The sequence below is a fragment of the Crotalus tigris genome, unplaced genomic scaffold (assembly GCF_016545835.1).
Source record: "Crotalus tigris isolate CLP2741 ecotype Arizona unplaced genomic scaffold, ASM1654583v1 scf7180000018938.1368258, whole genome shotgun sequence".
Lineage (NCBI taxonomy): Eukaryota > Metazoa > Chordata > Lepidosauria > Squamata > Viperidae > Crotalus > Crotalus tigris.
This window is the reverse complement of record NW_024097283.1, coordinates 20,685-42,660: the sequence shown is the minus strand read 5'-3', so window position 1 is coordinate 42,660 and position 21,976 is coordinate 20,685. Positions and strand designations below refer to the sequence as shown.

The 21,976-nt window shown below is 40.6% G+C and overlaps 1 protein-coding gene across 2 annotated transcripts in view; it reads right to left on the bottom strand.

Moving 5' to 3' along the window:
* The window catches only part of RGL1 (ral guanine nucleotide dissociation stimulator like 1), a 114,819-nt gene extending 93,341 nt beyond the window's left edge, over nt 1-21,478 (bottom strand). Inside the window, exons 1-2 of one of the 2 annotated variants that reach the window (XM_039357605.1) lie at nt 21,017-21,478; nt 19,903-20,013 (exon numbers count right to left, since the gene is read on the bottom strand). In XM_039357605.1, the coding sequence (XP_039213539.1) occupies nt 19,903-20,013; nt 21,017-21,043 (138 nt within the window). In that variant the 5' untranslated portion in view covers nt 21,044-21,478. The remainder of the gene's footprint in view (nt 1-19,902; nt 20,014-21,016) is intronic. The other variant, XM_039357604.1, reaches the window with a different exon arrangement.
* Nucleotides 21,479-21,976: the final 498 nt, after the last annotated feature.

Below are 21,976 nucleotides of genomic sequence, written 5' to 3'. Positions count from 1 at the left end.
GAAATTTTATATATATACCAGTATATTTCAACCACAAAATGTCATGGGGGAGGAGAGAGAGAACTAGGCTAGCAAAATCAAAATCAATACCAAATACCTGTTCCAACTGATGGTTCCTCCCCACCCCCAGCAGAATGCTCCATCAGAAAGATAAACACAGATGAATAACTAATATCTTCTGCTCCATCCCACTACATAAAAGTAAAAGGAGCCCTTTCTCATGTTCCTCAGAAATTAGCACTAACAGATCCTCTGCCTCTGTTGATGGATGCTATAGTGAGTCATTCTGCTTAGTCAACAGTCTTACATATTTGTAATTTGTTAAATCCTCTTTCAAAATTGTTCAAGTTAATTGTTCTACCTACATCATCAAGGGGTGATGTCCATAATTTGACTTTGAGATAAAATTCTGACTTTAATCAGTGTTGAGCCACTTCCAGTTTAGATTACTTAGTTGCAGTTCTTTTTTTCTTTTTTCTTTTAGAAAGTTCATGCCTTTCTTGCAACATTTATAATAATAATAATAATAATAATAATAATAATAATAATAATAATAATAATAATAATAATAATAAAGTTGGAAGGGACCTTGGAGGTCATCTAGTCCAACCCCCTGCTCAGGCAGGAAACCCTATACCATTTCGGACAAATGGCTGTCCAGTCTCTTCTTAAAAACTTCCAGTGTTGGAGCATTTACTGCTTCTGGTTAATAATAATAATAGTAAAGTTGGAAGGGACCTTGGAGGTCATCTAGTCCAACCCCCTGCTCGGGCAGGAAACCCTACACCATTTCGGACAAATGGCTGTCCAGTCTCTTCTTAAAAACTTCCAGTGTTGGAGCATTTACTGCTTCTGGAGGCAAGCTGTTCCACTGATTAATTGTTCTCACTGTCAGGAAGTTTCTCCTTAGTTCTAGGTTGCTTCTCTCCTTGATTAGTTTCCACCCGTTGCTTCTTGTCCTGCCTTCAGGTGCTTTGGAAAATAGCTTAATTCCCTCTTCTTTATGGCAGCCCCTGAGATATTGAAATACTGCTATCATGTCCCCCCTTGTCCTTCTCTTCGTTAAACTAGACATACCCAATTCTCGCAACCGTTCAATTCTGGGGACACAGGACTAGCCGAACAATTTTATTGATTATCAGAAAGGTGTGCTGATTGGTTCAGGGTGTCATTCCTTGCCAGTCATATAATTCTGAATAGGTATGGCCATGATTATCACTCCAAGCTTTGGACCGAGAACATAATTCATGGGGTTTAGAATTAGGGTTGGGAATGTTGGAACTGAAAATAGAATTTGGAAGTGGTACTAGGGCTCTTATGCTAAATCATATCTACGAAAGGGGGAGATAGTGTGATGGACTATAAGTGAAGCAGCAGTTTGCCAGGAAAAAGAGAAAATATTCCAAGAGACAAGAGGCAACACAACTTCAAGCTATATCAGAGACAGAAGAAGAGATTTAAGGTTGCCAGTCCCTAGAATCTCTCACTGTTATATCTGTTAGAATATAAGAGTAGTATAGATCACAATTGAGTCCAAAATTTCTGTTGCTAAGCAAGACAGTTGTTAAATGAGTTTGGCCCCATTTTACCACCTTTCTTACCATAGTTGTTAAATGAATCACTGCAGTTGATTAGTAAGTTAGTAACATGGTTGTTAAGTGAATCTGATTTTCCCATTGACTTTGCTTATCAGAAGGTCACAAAAAGCTGATCACATGGCCCCCGGGACACTGCAAAGTCATAAATATGAGTCAGTTGCCAAGCGTCTAAATCCTGATCACATGACCATGGGGATGATACAATGGGCACAATGGCGGTCATGTCACTTTTTTAGTGCCATTGTAACTTTGAACACTCACTAAATCAGTGGTTCTCAACCTTTTTAATGCCGCAACCCCCAACCGGTCGTAAGTCGAGGACTACCCAACCAGTCTTAAGTCGAGGACTTTCCCTGCCCGGGAGCACTGCACATGTGTGGTGCCGCCCCCTGCGCTGGCCGAGGCGTAGCTGGCAAGCGGCAGAGACGGAGCAGGCCGACCACTGGTTGGGCCACCAGCTGGCCCAGCCCAAGGGAGGTAAGGCACCCGCCGGGCCCCACACACGCCAGCAACCCTCCCCGTGCCCACCGGCCTCCCACCTCTGGCCCTCTTTTACTTACATTTTTAGTAGTTGCTCAGCAGGGAGGGGTGGAAACTTCCAGACAGCTCGCCTTCACTGCAGACAACTTGCAGCACTGTTTGCAGACTCAGCAGGGCAGAGACAGCCTGGACAATTCCTATTGGCTTTTGAAAGCCAATAGAATTAGACTCTATTCAAGAGAGTCTATTCTGTTGGCTTTCAAAAGCCAATAGAATAAAAGGGAGTAGCACAGCTAAGGAAAAGGGGGAAAAAATGGCGGACTGCGTTGTTTGGCGACCCCCGTGAAATGGTCGTTCGACCCCAAATGGGGTCGCGACCCACAGGTTGAGAACCGTTGCACTAAATGAACTGTTGTAAATCGAGGACTACCTGTATTAGTTTAATCCAGTAAGATTTTCTCTATTATGGTATATAAACAATTAAAAAACTGAGCTTTAGCTGGATTATTTTATGTCATTCTTCAGCTGGGGCTAACAGTTCTGGAGCGCCTCCTCTCTCTGCTACTTTAAAATCTGACAAAGTTTGCTAAAAGTAACAAACTAAGGACGTAACTGATTTTATAAGAGTAGATCATCTCTTGGCATATTTCTTATTCAATAACATTGATTAGAAGATGTTATTAAGCTTACAACTATATTAAAATGGCTTACATTCCCCTCCCCAACCCTATGACTACAGAGCTGGAACCTAGTAAAAGCAGCCAAGAAGCCAAAGCTGGAACAGCAGTTTGAAGCTGCTCAGAACAGCTCTGGATCTGGAGGGGGGGGGGTGTTCCCTCATGCAGCCGACTGCTGAAGCTGGGGGCCTCTTTTGGCTCCAAATCCAGCCTAAAATGACCCGAAGCTGTACTGGAGCCAAAGCTATCAAACCCAGATTGTTGTCACAAGAATTCTGAGATCATAAGAAATGAAGTTGATGTTACATCTGGCTTTGAAAAGTGTGGGTGGGGGAGAGGGGAATAAAGGGGAAAGGGGAATAAAAATGATAACCGACTGAAATGCCCTCAAAATTCATCAGACTCTACTTTGATTATTCATGAAATACATTTTAGAACTTTCTTTGTCAATAGACACTGTACTTTTTTACTTCATACACTTGATTGCTGCTCTAAGAAGCAACAAAAGTGGTATGAAAATTAGTGCATATTAAACTGTAACTAGCAACATGCAAATTTATAGTTTAGTTTCTGTGATTATATATAGACTGCTTGTTCTATTTATTCATATCCTGCCCTTATACTCAATCAGCAGCAGCAGCAACAACATAACAACAGTAGTAGTAGTAGTAGCAGTAGTAGTAGTAGTAGTAGTAGTAGAAATCTTTTTATTTTAGTAATTGACCAGCATAACATATCACTAAAGGATAAAATTATACCCATCCCATTGTGTTAATAATCTAACATAAATTCTACAAATTCAGATTATAGAATATATCATAAAGTCATGATACCAAAACTACTAAGACTGTATGTTTAAGGTCTTTGAGATGAAAGTAAATGTATTAGAAATTTACATAATTTGGATAAAACTATAGAATAAAGAAAAATAAAGAAAAATAGCTAAAAGGAAACACTAAATCACAAAGGTCTGCCGGTAAACTATTTCATATGGATATTGTAACTATAAGAACTATAATAGTATGATGTACAATAGAATTTTATGAAAAGGAATGGTACTAACTTAAAAGACTAAACTAATTAATTTGCAATTGCTAGCTTTCTGCATCATTAAGGGGTTTCTAAAAAACAAACAAATAACAGTCATTATAAACATACTATATGCATGGATATCAATAATTAAACAAATAACCAAATACAGTTTGGTAAGCAACAGAGCCAGAGAGGAAATATGGTTCACAAAATGAGACATATGCCACTATACTGTACATATAAAAGTTTCCATCAAACCTAGTTGGAAGGGCAAGCAAAAAAAATAAAATAAAATAATAAAATAAAATAAAACATAATAAAATAAAATAATAAAATAAAATGTACCATAAAGCTGAAGCTCCAATTTCTACTTAACTGCCTTGGCCAGTTTTCATTTCAATCATGGGAAACTCTATTTGTAAGCCTATTATAAATCAAAATGAAAGGAATACGATTCTAAATATGTTTGCATTAGATATTTGCTGGGTAAACATTATCAAAATACTATCAAAACAGTGTTCCTACGAAAGGTTTGATAGGTTTATTATCTACTCGCTTTTTCTCTTTGCATTATTCTTACTATCTTGGATACTTATTTATGAACTATTTGATAGAAGTAATCAATAATACTATAATGCCACCAAATAGTCAGATTTATAACTGAATACACATACATAGGACTGTGCTGTTGGGTTTTAATGCTGATCCACTTCAAATACATTGATCAGATAAAAAATACTACCAACTTTATCTAGGAATCAAGTTCATCTCAGGGTAGGCTTTTGCTATAATGTTAAGGAGCACATTGCTTCTAAGAAATGTAAATAAGCTATGGAAGATTACAATGTGATATTTTAAAAAGGCCTCCCATATTTTCTCATGTTATTTCAACAAAACTGTCCAGATGAAGACCAGAGTTAACATGGATGCTGACATGTTGACAATTACATACAGCCCTAAATGGAGGGGAGGGCTATTTAAGACACTGAAAAGAAACAAACCAAATATAACAATGATTGCCTAGCAGAAATCTTTAGGCAAAAATTTGCACTTGTTTAATGTAATTTGATTTTGCTCTTTCATGCCATCCTAGCATTGCAGATTGAAATGTGAAATGTAAGAGCAGCAAAGAATATTGGATGAGTTATAAACTGAAACAAAAGGGAGAAGAGTGATGATGAATTAGAAGATGGAGAATAAGTGTATATGGAAGGAGATGGAGCAATAAATCAGAAACATTTGATATTCATCCTTTTTCCAATTTATCCTAAGTGTGGGTAGATTGCTAGAAGTTTCCAAAAGTAATTATGTATGATTGCAACAAAACTATCTCCATTTCTGCCGAGTAACTAAGGCACCACAAAAAGTGACTGAACAGAATCCTGCATTTCCACACATCTAATTTTCATTCAGGTTGCTTTGCCTAAGACTTTTTGAAATCCTGGAACCGATATCAAAGATCTTTTATTATATTTTATTTAGAATAACTATTATTATTTGGCATATGATGAGAACAAGACAGAAGAGAAGTAAACATATATACACAGTCCACGTAATTATATATAAAACTTCTAGCTGCTTTTACTTACCCTTGTGACAAGCAACATAGTTATGCAGTTAAATAGATTTTGTGCATTATTGCACACTTACATGTACATTACAATAGTAATGGGGCTGCCCTGGAAAAGTATCCGGAAGCTCCAGTTGACGTAAATGCAACTTCCGCCTGGTGGTGGTTGTCACCTTTAAAGCACTTCATGACTTGGGACTAGGTTATCTATGGAATTGTCTCTTGCCAGTCACATCCACTCAAGCCACTAGAGCGGGAGACAAGGAATGTTGCGGATCCCGTCCCCAAAGAAGATACATCTGGCGGGACTCAGAAGAAGGGCCTTCTCTGTAGTGGCTCCCTCCTTCTCTCTGGAAATTCATCCCCCCCAGAGATCAGACAGGCCCCCACTCTGACACTCTTTCTAAAGGCCCTGAAGATGTGGTTCTGCCAGCGGGCCTGGGGAATCCAGAGCAAGATTAATGGCTGGTATGAATGTCTATTGTTGCCGTGTGTGTGTTATTATTTTACTATTATTTTTAATTTTTAATTTTTATTTCTTTTATATTGTGTTTTTATTTCCTGTAAGCCATCTTGAATCACCATGAGCGAGTAGGCAACAACATAAATTTTCCAAATAAATAAATAAATAACTGCACATGTGACAAAATCTAGAAGTAGGGCAAGGAAACCATGGAAATTAAATAGAGTGCACAATGAATAAATAGCACTGTTGACTTAATCAATTGCCCATGAGAAATTATACTAAGGCTTCCCCTCCAGTAAGAAATAGAGGTGTTAGACACACAATCTATGAGAAAGCAGCAATGCCTACTTATCGAATTCTACACTTTCCAATGGTGAGTCAGATGTTTCTGCTGGAACTCTACAAAAGATTTTGGCAGTACCAAGCTGGGATAGAGCATGTCAAAGGAAGGGATATATTACAGGCCTAAATATAACATAGTTGGGAATGCCTTCTGGCAAGTATGACACATGTAAGGAAGACCTGGATTCATCATGATTTCTTGATACAGTAAGAATGTAAAAGTTGGCAAATCCATGTAGCTGTGGCCCATTAACATTTGGAATTCCTCCTTCTTTCCCACACAATGTCAGGAATGAACTGACATGAAATTAGCGGATATCCCTCTTTCTCTTCCACTTTTTTTTAATTACTAAATGGCCTTGCAAAATGTGCTTTATATGCTTTCCAGCCCAGTCAGAGAACGGGCTAGCTATGTTCCACATTCACCTCTCTAAAGAAACATAAGCTTATTGCTACTAAAGGCAGGGGACAATAGGGTGAAGTGACTCTTTTATGCTCCTAAAAAGGTGAGTATTATGAGAAGTTTTATTTCTCTGGAATAACTATCTGAACATTTTGCTCTTGAAAAGCATTCCAGAATGGGAATAAGTAAATTCTAATTCATGCTAAATTTCCATAAAGATGAAAAAGTTTTCTATAATCATACATACAAAGATATTGTATAACAAAACGTGATGGGAAGAGTTTACAAGTATAACCATACTGGAAATGTTATGATTAAAACAACTCAGGAATTCAGTATTTGTGGATCAACGTATTTATTGGGAGAAGAGAACTGCTATAACTTGCAAACATTTTTGCTCTTGGCAGCCTTTATATTACGTGACCTCAGCTAAGGAGCCATCTTAGAGGCATGAAAGCTGGCTTTCACTCTATGGACAAAAAAATGGCTTAACACAGTTCTCTGTGAACTTTTCACAGACCTTTTGGTATAATGAGACCATTGGGACAGCTCTCTTTCAATGTTTTCTGAAGGCAGGGAACTATTTTGAACAAAGAAAAACATCTTATATCCAAGATCACATAAACCAACAGCTTCAAATTCATACATGGCCATTTTGCTACAAATATGCATTTTTCTCACCCCAAGGACCAAACACATCTCAATTACAAGCTTTGCTATTTAAGGGAAGTATCCTATTATGATTAACAGTACTGTGGTGCTATAAAAAACTAGTTCCAACATATCCTGTGGCTAGCAGGCCCGAGAAACAGAGCTGAGGATGCAGTTCAGCATATAGTAAAACCTGAATCTTAACCTGAGTTTACTAAAAAGAAGACCAGACCTTGCTCATTGTAATTTTGGCCTGAATAACTCTCCTTATTTTTTCCAAAGAGAATGAAAAAAGGGTGCATATAGGGGACTAGAAAACTTGTATACTGTATATGGAACTTCAGTGAGGGTTGAAATGGTAATAGACAGACAAGAATAAGAACTATCAGAACACTATTGAAGGAGGTGAGAAACGAAAAAAAATTACAGGTGCCTATTCTTTACTGTTTTAGGGTACCGTATTTTCCGACGTATAAGACGACTTTCTGAACCATGCAAATCTTCTCCGAAGTCGGGGGGGTCGTCTTATACGCCAAGTCGTCTTATACACCGGAAAATACCGTATTTTCCAGTGTATAAGACGACTTTCTAACTATGCAAATCTTCTCCAAAGTTGGGGGTCGTCTTATACGCCGAGTCATCTTATATACCAGAAAATACGGTAATTATTTCTTCCATTTATATTTTACCTCTCTCCAGGAGTCAAGGCATAGCATTCCCTCCTCCAATATATCCCTAATTTAGCATCCTAATGAGGTAGGGTGGGTTAAGAGAAAATGACTGGGCTGAAATCATCCGGAGATCTTCCTTGGTTAAGTGAATGCTTGGCCCTGGTTCTCACCAGTCCTAGTCCAATACCTTAATGCCAACAACCATTTGAAACAACTAAAAGAATAACACTTTGGAACCAAGAAACACTTTCAGTTTTCTCAAGGCATACGGAACAAAAAAGCTAAACAGAGTTTAGAGAAAAGGAAAGAAAAGCTGTAAATGAATGGAACAGGGAAAATGAAGCCTTCCCTTTCCACTGGTTCTCCCTATGTGAAATTATTTTGGAGAATTAAAATGTTGGGCCAATAAATGTGGCAAAAATAATCTACTTGTATACTCTTCATAAAGGAAATTTTCCTCAATGCCTAGGAAAAAGAACCATGTGTTTAATATCTAATCAAATACATTTATCTCTTCTAGTCACAAAAAGTTCAGACTGTCAGTGTCAAATTGCAAGAAATGTGTGGTTTAGCAAAAAGCAAGGCGCAATTCAGGATTAAGTTGCTATGCCCAGGAAATCTTGAAAAATACACACACTAATAAACATATCTGATTGTTATTTTTACCAGTTAGGATCAAAGATGTCTCACACAGTCTGGAAAAGACCCAAGAGAGACTGTGGTGGGAAGCACACCCTTAAATACAGTTTCAAAGATGAAAACAAGAACCCTCATGTCCGTTTATAAACTTCTTTGTCCTCACAACAAGCAAGAGTACTCTCTCCACATTACAAACTTCTCTTTTCCTGTTCCTTGAATTTATTTACTCTACAACAAATTATCAACATTTCAAAAGCAAGGCAGTATTAGCAAGGCGACAACACTTTCCTTTGTATAAAACTACTTAAAATCATAACGGAAGTTGTTAAGTCCTTGGTTTAATGGCGAATGAAGAGCACACATTCTGTAATCAACAGCTCTTTATTTCTCTTCTGCTCACTCCAACAACTCAGAGGCGCGCAGGCCTCTTATCTTGTGACCGGATCCCCGGGCAAAACGGTTACAAGGAATGACGCGCTTTCGCGCCTCGCGCATGCGCGCAAGGCTGGCGCCGTTCAGTCTGGTCCCAGGCAGCTTGCAAACGCCCGGGACCATAGCAATGTCCCGAGCCTGCTTTTGCAGACTCAGGACACAACAACCCTTCCCCCCAGATAAAGCTGTACACATGTGCGACCTCTCTGAAGGGACGTGGTATCTGAATCCATCATTTAAATGCATGGACTGTGGATATATATATATATGTTACTATGGATCACACCCTTGTATGATGTCGTGCCATCGTTTTGGGAATTATGGTACCGGCACTCCAAAACCCAAACTACACCATTTATTTATAGCATTGCTGCCTTGTTTTTTTCCTGACTTGACAACAACGTCACAAACTCCTTAAGGTGTTTGGGTGGGTGTTTAACCCGTTGCGACCTCCTCGGACCTTGGGAACAAGCTTGGCTTTCTTGTTCAACTACTGGGGTTGAGGTGCCCCCTCTTTGCTGCCCTGGTAGTCCCAGTGACCTTGGTTCTGTTGCCTGGCCTGCTTGCTCACCCACCGGACTTGGCAGACCAGGACTTCGCTCCATCCCATACCTGGTTGACCTACCTGAGTGTAGGCTGGCTGGACTCTCTGAGTTCCACTCAGTATTTCGTGGACTTGTGGTATTCTCCAGGTCCACAATGGACCTTCCTTGGGAACACAGTCCCTCACTCCCAAGCCCAACAGAAGGGTTGTCCGGGGTAGCTGCGGTGCCCCAATACCCTATGGTCCCCCATTCTTTGCCAGAGGTACCAGAGTCAGGATTCGCCTCTCTGTCTACCCCCTTTCCCGGTGACTTTCTTCTGGGAGCAATTGCAGAATTGGGCCAGTTTCCTTGGGTTGATGCCAGTTCTCTTGTAGACTTTGATTTGTTTGGATTCCCCCCCCCCCGGTTAATCTCCCTGTCTGGAGTGCAGTAGTATGTGTGTGAATAGTGTGGGTACCCCGTGTGACTCCCTGGCTGGAGTAATTAATGGTGTGGGCATTTTTCCATGTCCCCATGAATTCCTGTTGGGCACACTTGCGGAACCTTGAGAGGGGCCTTCCCCATCCTCCTCAGCTGCCCTTGACTGCTGACCGTGACTTTCAACATGCACACTATAAACCTCCCCCCCCCCAGAGAAGAAGCAGGAGTGGAAGAGGAAGAGTCCAGTCTCGTACGCAGCTAATCTATGTGCTGCCGGAGAACGCAGCCGTCACCCAGGACATCTCATACGACAAAGGTCCAGAGACCTTGCAGACCACAGCTGGAATCCAAAGATGACCGGGCCCATAGTTCCAGGTCCAAACCAGAGTGCCCACTTGCAAACACCTAGGTGCCCGTGGCTGTGAGACTGAAGGCGCCACCCGATCAGGGTGCAATCGGTCAAGTTTAGTTATTAGCCTGCGACCCCAGCGGAGTTCAGCCGGGCTCTTTCCAGTGGATGTACAAGGTGTGCAAGAAGAAAGTCTGCTAACCTGTGATGCCAGTCACCGTAAGTCAGTTTCTTGAGGGCATCCTTGGTGATGCGCACCATACGCTCAGCCATACCCTTGGTGGATGGGTGGAAAGGAGCCGAAGTTGCGTGATGTATCATGTTGGCTCAAAGAAAAGCCTGGAACTCAGAAGAAGTGAACTGAGGACCGTTATCTGAAACCAGAACATCTGAAAGGCTGTGTGCTGCAAAAATGCCTCTCAACACCTGGATTGTCCTGGCAGTAGTGATGGAGGAAACAGGAACAACCTCTAGCCACTTTGAATGGCTATCAACAACAACCAAGAAGAATTGCCCCTGAAAGGGCCCAGCATAATCTATATGCACTCTGGACCATGGTGATGTAGTTTTCTCCCATCTATGAACTGGGGCCTGAGGCATTTCTGGACGTGACTGCTGGCACAACTGACACCCATGCACCTGAGCCTCTATATCCTTATCTAAACCCGGCCACCAGAAATGGCTGCGCACAAGCGCTTTCATTCTGACAATGCCAGGATGTCCCTCATGTAGAGAGACCAAGATTCTAGGCCTCAATGAGGCTGGGATAACTACCCTGCTGCCCCACAACAGGCAACTCTTAAAAGTGGACAACTCGTGCTTCTTTAGTCAGAAGCTTTGAAACTCCGTATCTGGACTTCTGTCAGGCCACCCAGATAAGACCCATGATAATACACGTGTAAGAGTGTGATCTGTGGCAGTTTCTGCAGCCACATCTTTGGCATTGAGGGGAGATTCTGGCAACTCCTGAATGGAGAGAGTATTGATGGCAGGAGCAGGGTCTGCTTCTACCAGCTTCAGAGGTAGTCTGCTTAGGCCATCAGCCATTTCCTTACCTGGTTTGTGAACTAAAGTATAATCATAAGCTGACAGGAAAATGGACCACCTCAGCATTCTAGGGGAGATAATGTGAGGGGTTTGTTTGTTAGTGGTAAACAACCCCAGCAGAGGCTTGTGGTCTGTGTAGACCGTGAAATGGCCGTACAAGAAATCATGAAATTTCTTAATGCCAGCCACTATGGCCAATGCTTCCCTGTCTATTTGAGCGTAATTACCCTCAGCAGAAGACAGAGTCCTAGAATAATATGCCACAGGAACCTGAGTTCCATCAGCCCTCAAGTAGCTAAGTACAGCTCCCACCCCATAAGGAGATGCATCGCAGGCGATGCAGACAGGTAATTGTTCATTGAAATGTGCAAGTGTTAGCAAGGCCTTGACCTCATTGAAGCTCTTTTCGTGGACTTTTTTCCATTGGCAAGCTGCCTGCTTGTCTAAAAGCCTATGTAGTGGTTCTGCTGCAGCAGCTTTGTGAAGTAGAAAAGCATTCTAAAAATTCAAGAGGCCTAGGAAAGCCTGCAGTTCACTTTTAGACTTGGGGCTAGGAGCCTGCTGTATAGCCTTCAATTTAGATTCAGCAGGGTAAATACCTTGGGCATCTATTCTGAATCCTAAGAAATCTGTAGAAGTGACTCCTATCTTACACTTGTCTTTTTTTAGTTTTAGGCCTGCTCTTCGGAAACGAAGCAAAACAGCCCTTAACCTCTCTGCTAAATTCTGAGTAGATTCTCCAGCAATAAGGACATCATCAAAATAGGGGCAAACTCCAGGGATACCCCTAAGTGTACTCTCCATGACACTTTGGAATATGCCAGGGGCTACATTTATCCCAAATTGCAGTCTCTTGACTTTGAATGTACCCCTATGCGTTACAATGGTCTGTGCTTCATCAGTTGCTTCATCAACAGGTAACTGTCGATATGCCTGTGACAGATCGAGCTTTGCAAAAACTCGCCCCCCTTTGAGGGAGGCCAAAAATATGGCTGACTACTGGTACTGGGTACGCATGCTGTTGCAGTGCCTTGTTTAGTGTGCACTTGTAGTCTGCCCATATGCGTATGTCCCCATTAGCCTTGAGAGGCGTGACTATGGGGGTTTCCCATGGACTTGAATCTACAGGCTCTAAAATGCCTTGCTGGATCAACTTATCCAGCTCAGCATCAATTTTACCCTTTAGTGCAAAAGGTACTCTCCTAGCTTTAACCCTAATGGGTGTGATGGTAGGGTCAAGCCTCAATGAAACTGGAGGCCCCTTGTAGAACCCAAGCTGTGGACTAAACACATCTGCAAACTCCTCGCAGACTTCTGCTAGGCCCAATGTTTGCAAATATTGCAGCCCAGTAACCTGGATTCCCAAGGCCTCAAACCAATCGAGTCCTATAAGGCTCATTCGTTCACCCCCAACAACCAACACATCCAATGGACCTTCAAAATCCTTGTGCTGCACTGTAAGGGTGGCCTTTCCTTTTACACACAACTTGGAATTTTGAAAATCTGTTACGATTATGTTGGATGGCCTAAGTTTGGCCTGGAACCCACTGCTGTTGCAAATCTTTCTAAATGTACAGTATGAATGGAAATGATTGAAAGAGTGGATCCAGTGTCCAGCTCCATGGTTAAAGGAACCCCTTGCAACCTTACCTTAAGTGACAGCTTCTTTTTAAGGGGTTTGTGTGTGCCTGTTCTGCTAATACTTCTGTGTAACGCACAGAAACCCACCCTATTTTGGCTGGGGACCCTGGTACCTTTCAGACACAATTCTTCTCGAGGTTGTACCTTCTGGCGACCCAAACAGACGGATGCTAGATGGCCTTGCCTGCCATACGCTCTGCAGATGGCAGAACAGAACCTGCACTCGGCTCTCTTATGGCGACCTCCACACCCAAAGCATTTGGACGCAGCTGGAGCTTTCTCTTTGCCTTCCTTCTGCTTCCTTTCCGTGGACTGGTAAAGACGATCCACCTCTTCTTCAGGATCTTCCTCCAAGCCTTCTTGGACGCCCTCATGGTGTACGGAGACTACTTCTGGGTTGTTCCTGATGGGCCGCATATTCTTGACCGCCCCACCTGCTGCCTCCTCGGCCATCACCTCTCTCAAAGCATCTTGGAATGAAATATCTTCTTTTGCAAAGAGTCTCTGTTGTAAGTCTCTGTTCTTTAAACTGCATACAAAATGGTCTCTCAGCCTTTCTTCCAAATATTTGAATTCGCAGGGTTTGGCTGCTCTTCTCAAAGCTGCAATGAATTCCTTGGCTGATTCACCTGCCCTCCCTCTGTTCAAACGTGTGTCTCCACGCAATGACATACATCTTGGGCTGGAAATGTTCTTTCAATAACTTCTTTAAGTCTGTGTACGTTACAGACTCTAGAGGAGCAGGGGCCACCAAATTTTCCGCAATTTCAAACGCGTCCTGACCACAGACACACAACAGGGTTGCAGCCTTCAAGCCATCTTCTCTGACTTGGTTCACCCTAAAGTAATTTTCTACTCTAGCAACATAGGACTCCCATCTCTCTGGGTGGGCAACATCGAATTCTGACAAACGACCTATCTTTGCCATCCTTACTTCTAGGCCTGGGAAGGAGTCTATCAGCCGAGCTTACCTCCAGCGACGCTGTACTGGCAGGCCAGACACTGAGTTTAACGCCATCTTCCCTTCCTCAAGGACTTCCTCAAGGACTCCTTCCCTTCCTCAAGCTTTCTTTAAGCCTGCAAGTCATCCCACCTTCGTCGCCAGTGTTAAGTCCTTGGTTTAATGGCAAATGAAGAGCACGCATTCTGTAATCAACAGCTCTTTATTTCTCTTCTGCTCACTCCAACAACAACTCAGAGGCGTGCAGGCCTCTTATCTTGTGACCGAATCCCCGGGCAAAACGGTTACAAGGAATGGCGCGCTTTCGCGCCTCGCGCATGCGTGCAAGGCTGGCGCCGTTCAGTCTGGTCCCGGGCAGCTTGCAAATGCCCGGTACCATAGCAATGTCCGAGCCTGCTTCTGCAGGCTCAGGACACAACAGAAGTGATTATATTGTTGAATACTTTCAGTTCAACCACATTTAATCTCAGTATATCAAAGAACCCAAATACAGTAGCAGTGTTAAATTCCAAAAAACAAACTTATTTCTGCTACATTTGTGTGAGCAGCTACGCAGATTAGGAAAAGGATGGCTCAGAATCTGAGTAATTGAGCTGTCTATACTGTGTATATATATTATCATGTATTGATATCCCAAAGGTGCTTTTTCACAAGGAAACTGAACTTTCTTTTTTCTCTTTGAAGATGTTTTGCTTGCTTCTCATCCAAGAGGTTTCTTGGATGAGAAGCGAATGGTCTTCAAAGAGAAAAAAGGAAGCCCAGTTGCCTCATGGAAAAGCACCTTTGGGACAATCATGACCTTGATGATTGAGAATCTCCACAGACATCATGCATTGATAGTTTTTCCTTAACTATATAATAATGCATTAATATGTTTTGTGGGTTTTGCAATGTAGTGAGACTAAGCAAATATATATTTACAATCAAATGACACATCACAAAGTATCTAAGTAGGCAAGATAGAACACTGACTTTTTTTGTGACCTAATCTGCATGGATTGACTTATTCATCTAGAATAAATATGTCAATGGGCCATTGAGAGATTTCTAGTCAACAGGGAAGTGAAACCTGTAGCAGTTAAGTTTGTATGTGTCAGATGGAGAGGACAGTCACAAGACCTCCTGAAAAGCAGATGGACCTCATGCAGCAAGGATATCATGAATATCTCTGGGGGAAAAAAAGATAGTTGGAGTGTATGAAGAAAGACCACCAACTTTTCCTTTGAACTTCTTAACAATAGGAACAATACCTCCATTAAAAAGAGAGCATTTGTGTTATTCACATCCACCTGTAATAAATAGTATACCAAATCCAATTATTAGTATAGTGGATCAACTCTTATACAAGATTCTACGGCAGCGTTTCTCAACGTTCATGTGACGGCGACCCCCGTCACACGAACGTGCTGAGCGACCCATAGGTTGAGAACCGCTGTTCTACGGGCTCTCAAATTATAATTTTTCATACCACACTGTGAGAAGTAGCTACAATAATAATTTATTCCACAAAAAAGTATTGAGGCATTACCAATTTCTAAATATTCTAAAGCTATCAATCTATCTATAATTATTTTATCTTCTACCCAACTAAAAAGTTAGTATTTTTCCTTCATGAGTTTCATGTAACTAAAGTATAGCTATATTGATATAGTTAGCACATACTTAACTATTTTGCATATAACTTGAAAGCGAGAGAGAAATGTCTAGTTTCACAAAGATAAAAACAATTATTTCCCTGGAACAGTAGATTACAGAGGACTAGGAAATGAAACCTTTCAAAGAAACAAGACTAAATTTCAAACTGTACTAAAAAAAATCCCTTGCTGACCCATGCGGAAATTAGCACTTTCCAGTTTTAAGTATTGCTGACAGTGAATTAAATCAACTAAAGGAATAACAAAATCCTTTCACCATCACTATAAACTGTGATTAGTTTTATGGTGGGCTGCTTTAAGAATTGTGTGCAAAAAAGTTTGGGCTAGACCTCATTTTATTGCTCTCCAAAATGAGTTCCAGCAGGTTTAAGCCAACAATAATGAGCCAAGGTGGCGCAGCAGTTAGAATGCAGTACTGCAGGCCACTTTAGCTGACTGTGTTCAGCAGGTCAGCGGTTCAAATCCCACCGGCTCAAGGTTGACTCAGCCTTCCATCCTTCCGGGGTAGGTAAAATGAGGACCCAGATTGTTGGGGGCAATGTAAATATATATATATACATTGCTTACTGGTGTACACCGCTTAGAGAGTGCTTGCACTTAAAGCGGTATATAAGTCTCATAAATAAATAAATAAATAAATAAACATGAGCTATCTTTCTGGATAGGTGGCAAGAAAAAAAATGAAACAATTTAAAGGATTTAGGCCAGGAAATATGAATGGCTGATCTCAGAACTAGTTATTCTCTTGAAATTCTGTTACTTCTATTAAAGCTAACTATGAGAAGAAATAATACATTTCAGTGGAAAGCAGAGGTGATCCTAATATAAGGAAAACTGCCTTAGATGGCAAATTTTCTTCTAGAAACAAACTTTTAACTATGTTCCCCACTGTCATTCCATACTTGACATGCAGTTCTCCTCTTAATTCCCTCCGTTGCTTCTATCTCCCTCTCCCCCACACCAATTACTTCAGAGTCTCATACCAATGTGCTATTGTCTCACTATTCTATCTCACCAGGAGTCAGTGGGATTTGGCATGTTGTACACACATTTTACAAGCAGATACAAGTCAATCTGGCTGCAGATATGCATTCTCACTGGGCAGTTTGTTTCTCCAGCTCAGAATGAGAAAATCAGAAGAGTCAAATGAAGTTCCTCCTAAAAGAGGGAGAGAGGATTGTTCCTCCAAGTAGCACTATTATTTTGAGTTCAGAATGACGTGATTGGACTGAATTGCCTTCCATAAAATCAAGATGCCCTTCCAAAATTATTAGCACTGAACTAGCTAAACATTTTGGCATTCTTCATACCCCAAATCAGCCATAAAAGGTCTTTACCAATTCTCTCCTGCAACTTCATACAAAAAATAGTGGACATACAAACACTCTTGGTGGTCTTGAGCCCTAGCAAAAACTGCCATCTGTGAAAAATATGCAAATATTTCATTTTTTTAAAAAAAACTTTTTTCCTGTAAACAGAAGGCATTGATGGGAAATCTGCCACCAAAGGAAGCAGATTTGAATTCATCCGTTCTACTCAGAACACTTTGTATTTCTTCAGAATATGAAAAAGGAGAAACTAGCAATACAGTCTATAAGTTTTGCAAAATTTGTTGATCCTACTTCGTTGTACCATAGTACATCTAAGATTAAATTATATTTCAAGATAGCATCAGTAATTAATTGACAAGTCTATATTGAAATAAATTAACTAGCTTGCAGGATCATCTTATTTTCAATAATGCCTATCCAAATGAGAAAGAGTCTCAGAAAGCAACTCCAATTTCTCTTTTGATAAATGAGGTTTTTGTGGGTGATCAAACCTATCAATAGCTTCCATTTTATAAATATGCAAGTTCTTCAACTGCAAGTGGTTAATGAGAATGTTCACAAAATACTCGAAGTTTCAAGTGTGTTCAGTAGCTTAAAACATTTGCCTACTTTTACCTAGTCTGTCCTTAGTCAAAACAAAACCTACAATTTTTCAATATAAGATAATAAAAATCCAAAGGTTTTGTTTTTTTATACACAAATTTGTTTGTGTATATGTGTATTATGGGATAAAATGAATATAAATCCCACAACTACCATGTAAGACTTACTTCGAGATGGTTGTGTATAGAATCAAATACTCATTCTATAGCTACTTCGTTGAGATACCCATATTGGCCATTTTTTCATTGTAACTCACAGTATACATAAACCTCCAACATATATAGGCTAAACGAAGGATAAAAGCCTACACAGTATTATTTAAGTTTGACATCTATGCACTCCCAGTTTCAGAGCTGATATGGGAACACAGAAATAAGGCATGATCCCATTCCTCCATTGTTTTTATACTCTGCATCTAGGACACCAACATAATCTCCATTATTGTGCATGCAACTTGCATTCATACCATGTTTTCTACTTGATTTTTTAAAACTGTGAGAAATGGTATGCTGCAAAGTAAAATGCCAAACTCTTATCTTAATGTTCAATAATGGTTTACAAGCTTTGTTATGAAAAAAAAAAAAAGATAGCTGGACCCAGCACTTTCTTTGGAAGTATACCCATTTGCACCAAAAGAAGACAAAAACAAGCAACAATAACGTCAGGTGGGAAGAGGGAATGACAGATAGCAATCTATTTCATGTATGTATTAAACTAGATAGGGTGGCCATTTTGTGAATGGACAAGCCTCCTTAGAAGTTATTTTGTGAGAGTGCCTATACATATTCTTAAAATCTCAATTGTGCCCACCAGGCTGGGTCTCCTTGGTACAGACCATCTTTCCTGAAAGTCATGATTCAGTAAGTTGCCATATTGTAATATTTCAAAAACAATCAATCTTAGTTTCTCTAAATTAGCAGTGTCACTAAAATGCAGAAAGCTAAAAATGTTTTCTTAATCCCAATTTATTGGAGTCAGCAAGCAACAAGATGAAACATTTCATGTTTTTGTTCATGCTGGATACTTTGTTAATACTGATAATCTTGTAAGAAACTTTCCATCAATCTTGAATTAATCAGGATTCAGAATCACCAACAATGCATCTTACATATATATTTTGCCTTTCTTCCATGAGGCCAAGACAACATACAGAGGTATCTCCATGACCTTCTCAAAGCAACCTTGCCAAGTAGGCTAAATTTAAAGTTAATGAAAGATCAAATTCATCCAGGGAGCTTTATAGCTATGTATTTGTATGGTTTTCTCACGTCATGGTCCCACATTCAAATTTATACACTACATTGGCTGCAAGTAAATTCAGATTACTTCTGATCTACTCTACTAAAAGAAAACTGGCCCAACCATAAAATATATTGCCATATCTAATTAAATTGTATCTCACTGCTCCAATGGAATTGTTGCCATTTAATTCCAATTCTGGATTCACTCTGTAAAACACAGTTTGATACTAAACATACACATTTGGATTTAATTTATCAGAAATTTTAAAATATATTAGTGGCAAACACAACATAACCATACCTAAGAGTACAAATACAAAATCAAAAGAAAACACATACATAACTGTTTGAAGTTACAATGGCACTTATAAAAGCAACTTATTACAACTTTTCATACTTACAACTGTTGCAGCATCCCCTTGATCACGCAATCAAAATTCTGATGCTTGGCTATTGGCTCATATTTATGGCAATGTCCCGGGGTCATGTGATCATCTTTTGTGACCTTCTGACAAGCAAATTCAATGGGGAAGCCAGAATTCACCTAACAACCGTGTTACTAACTTAAGTGCAGCGACCCAACGTAACAACTATCTCACATAGCAACAGAAATTTTGGGCACAATTGTGGTTGTAAGTCAAAGACCATCTCTATCCACTATTTGTTCAGAGAAATTTAGAACTCCCACAGAAAGTTTCCCACTAAGGCCAGCTTTTTACTAATGTGTCTTCTCAAAGAAGATAATATGGAGCCAAAACAAATGAAAATTGGTCTAACTCAGAATTACTAACTTTGAAGGGCAGTAATTTACAGCTGCTTTCCCACACATGCACTAACTTCAGAACATCTGCATTAAAGCCCCTCTGCTACTACTGAAGAGGACCCCCCATCTTTTTTAAAAAACAAACAAACAAAATTCTATTTGTTCTGAAGCTTTGGTAATTTATTATATGCCCAAAACGATCTTTGATCCTTACTTTTCACTTCCCCTGCACAGGATGAAGAACTTCATAAAGTATTTTAATGTGAAAACCCGGCTTTAGCACAACACATAGCATGTAGGCAGCAGCCTGGAATGCAGCTCTCAGCTGGGACTCCAAAGTCCACTAAGCACTTTTACAAGATGCCAAAGTGGCAATTTCACTCACCCCTAGCCATCTTGCTCCTTTGTTGGCGGCTTGTTGAATCTGTACTCTTTTGAGGGTGACATGGTAAACTGCTCCTTCCTCTATCTCTTCACCCCAGTCTTGGATTGAGCTCTGCCACAGGAAGAAAGGAAATGCTTGGATTTCTTACAATAATAATAGAAACAAGGACATTTTCCCTAGTTGTCTCGTGTTTAGGCCAGCCACTGCACAATTTGTTTCAAAGGAGACCTTGCAAAAGGATAACCGGCATACAAAATACCCAAATCCCCTCCAACTGCAAACTATTCAATGGAGAAAAAGCTAGAATACATAGCAAGATAACTGCATTTCCATGTAACTTCTCTGGCACCTTATCCAGAATTTATACATATTTCAAACAGTTCCACGGTACCATTTTTTAAGGAAATACCCCTCTGCATCTTGTCCCCAGTGTAACTATTATTGTTAGCATTTAAACTGCAGCAATAGCTGCACCTTCAAAAGGTACACAGGCATTTCAGACGGCAGTAAATATAGAAGAATTAGCTGAGTTTATTTCAGCCTTTTTAAAAAAAAAAAATCAGGGCATGAGAAGAAAATGAGATAAGGTTTAACAGAACCCCATTAAAGATTTCTTTTAAAGAAAATTATGCGTATCAGAAAGTTGAGGGGAGAAGCTCAGAAAACTGTAACATAACTATACTGGCTATGCAACTAGTTTAATCACTGCACTAAACAATTCTAAAATTCTAAAAGACACACACATATATAGGAAAACAACTCATTTTGATTGACCAAGGATTAAAGTATTTGAGATTTGTACAAAAGCTTAGCCCGTTCATTCCCCCCCTTCCCCTCCCAACCCCCGCCGTTCTTTCCCACACTAAGTGGGAGAATTAGATTGCAGGCGGCGGCGTTTCCAAACTCGAATTCACACTAAGTCGCAGTTTTTAAAAAGACGGCTTCAAAAAAAATCTTTTTCCTGGGAAGCATCAGATATTCACCAAAGCGGTTTCCTTTCGCAAAAAGTAAACCTTGGAGCCCCGAAGGAGGAATCTCTCTGCCTATGTGAGAAGCCTTTTAGAAACGCAAGGAAGCTTTTTTTTTTTTTTGGCTGCGATGGTGGTGGGGTTACCATTTTAGCTCTCCAAAGCAATTTCATCCTTGGGGTTCCCCTCAGCGCTCCGAAAGGGCATGGTGAGTCGTAAAGAGCCCGCTTTAAATAATCCTCAGGCAGGCACTTCTTCGCCTCGCTTGAAGGCAGCTCTCTCTCTCTCTCTCTCTCTCTCTCTCTCTCTCCCTTGCGCTCTTCTCTCAATTCATGACCACAAAGAGTGGCGAGTGGAGAGCAGGCAGAGCTGAAGACTCCTCCCTACACACAGACACAAGAGTGATGTAAGGCTTTCCTGTTTATGCTTGTGAACTCTTTCTAGGCTTCAAATGAAGCCAGCGTAAGCATCCTCCAATGAGCTCTGCGAACCCTCCCTGGCTGGGCAAACTTTCTGAAATTCGGTCTCTTACGTTCCCCGACAAACACAAGGTGCCGAAGGAGGCATCTCCTTTCCCCCCCCTCCTCCTCCTCTATTTTTCCTTAACCAAAAGCCACAAAGAGAGAGCCCAGGGGTGAAAGAAGAGGTTTAAATAAACTGCCATCGTCTGGCGCTAGCTAGAGTCCTCTCAGAATAGTTGCATGGAGTGAAATTTACAATGGGACGGACTCTCCTCCCACAAGGCATAGCTAAGTAGGCTCCGGTCAGAAATACACCAGCCTGGAGCTTTTCCAATGGCTCAATCTGCCAGGCGGGAATTGGATTATGGGAATTGAAGAATTAAAGGACTGGTGGACACCAAACTAGGGAATGCTGATTCAGGAGAGTCAATGTAAGCCTGTTAGCCTGGAGAATGAACTCTGCCATCTGAAAAATTCTTGTTAGCCTGCTCTTGTTAGTTTACTCAAGGTAGACAAGATTAACAGTAGGCTTTAGAGTTCTGTGGATTACTTCTTCCAATCCAAATGGGTAGTAATCTCATCTCCACCCGGAAAATAAAAAGTAACCTAAGGGGGGGGGGGGGAATATCACTGATCCCGATGAAA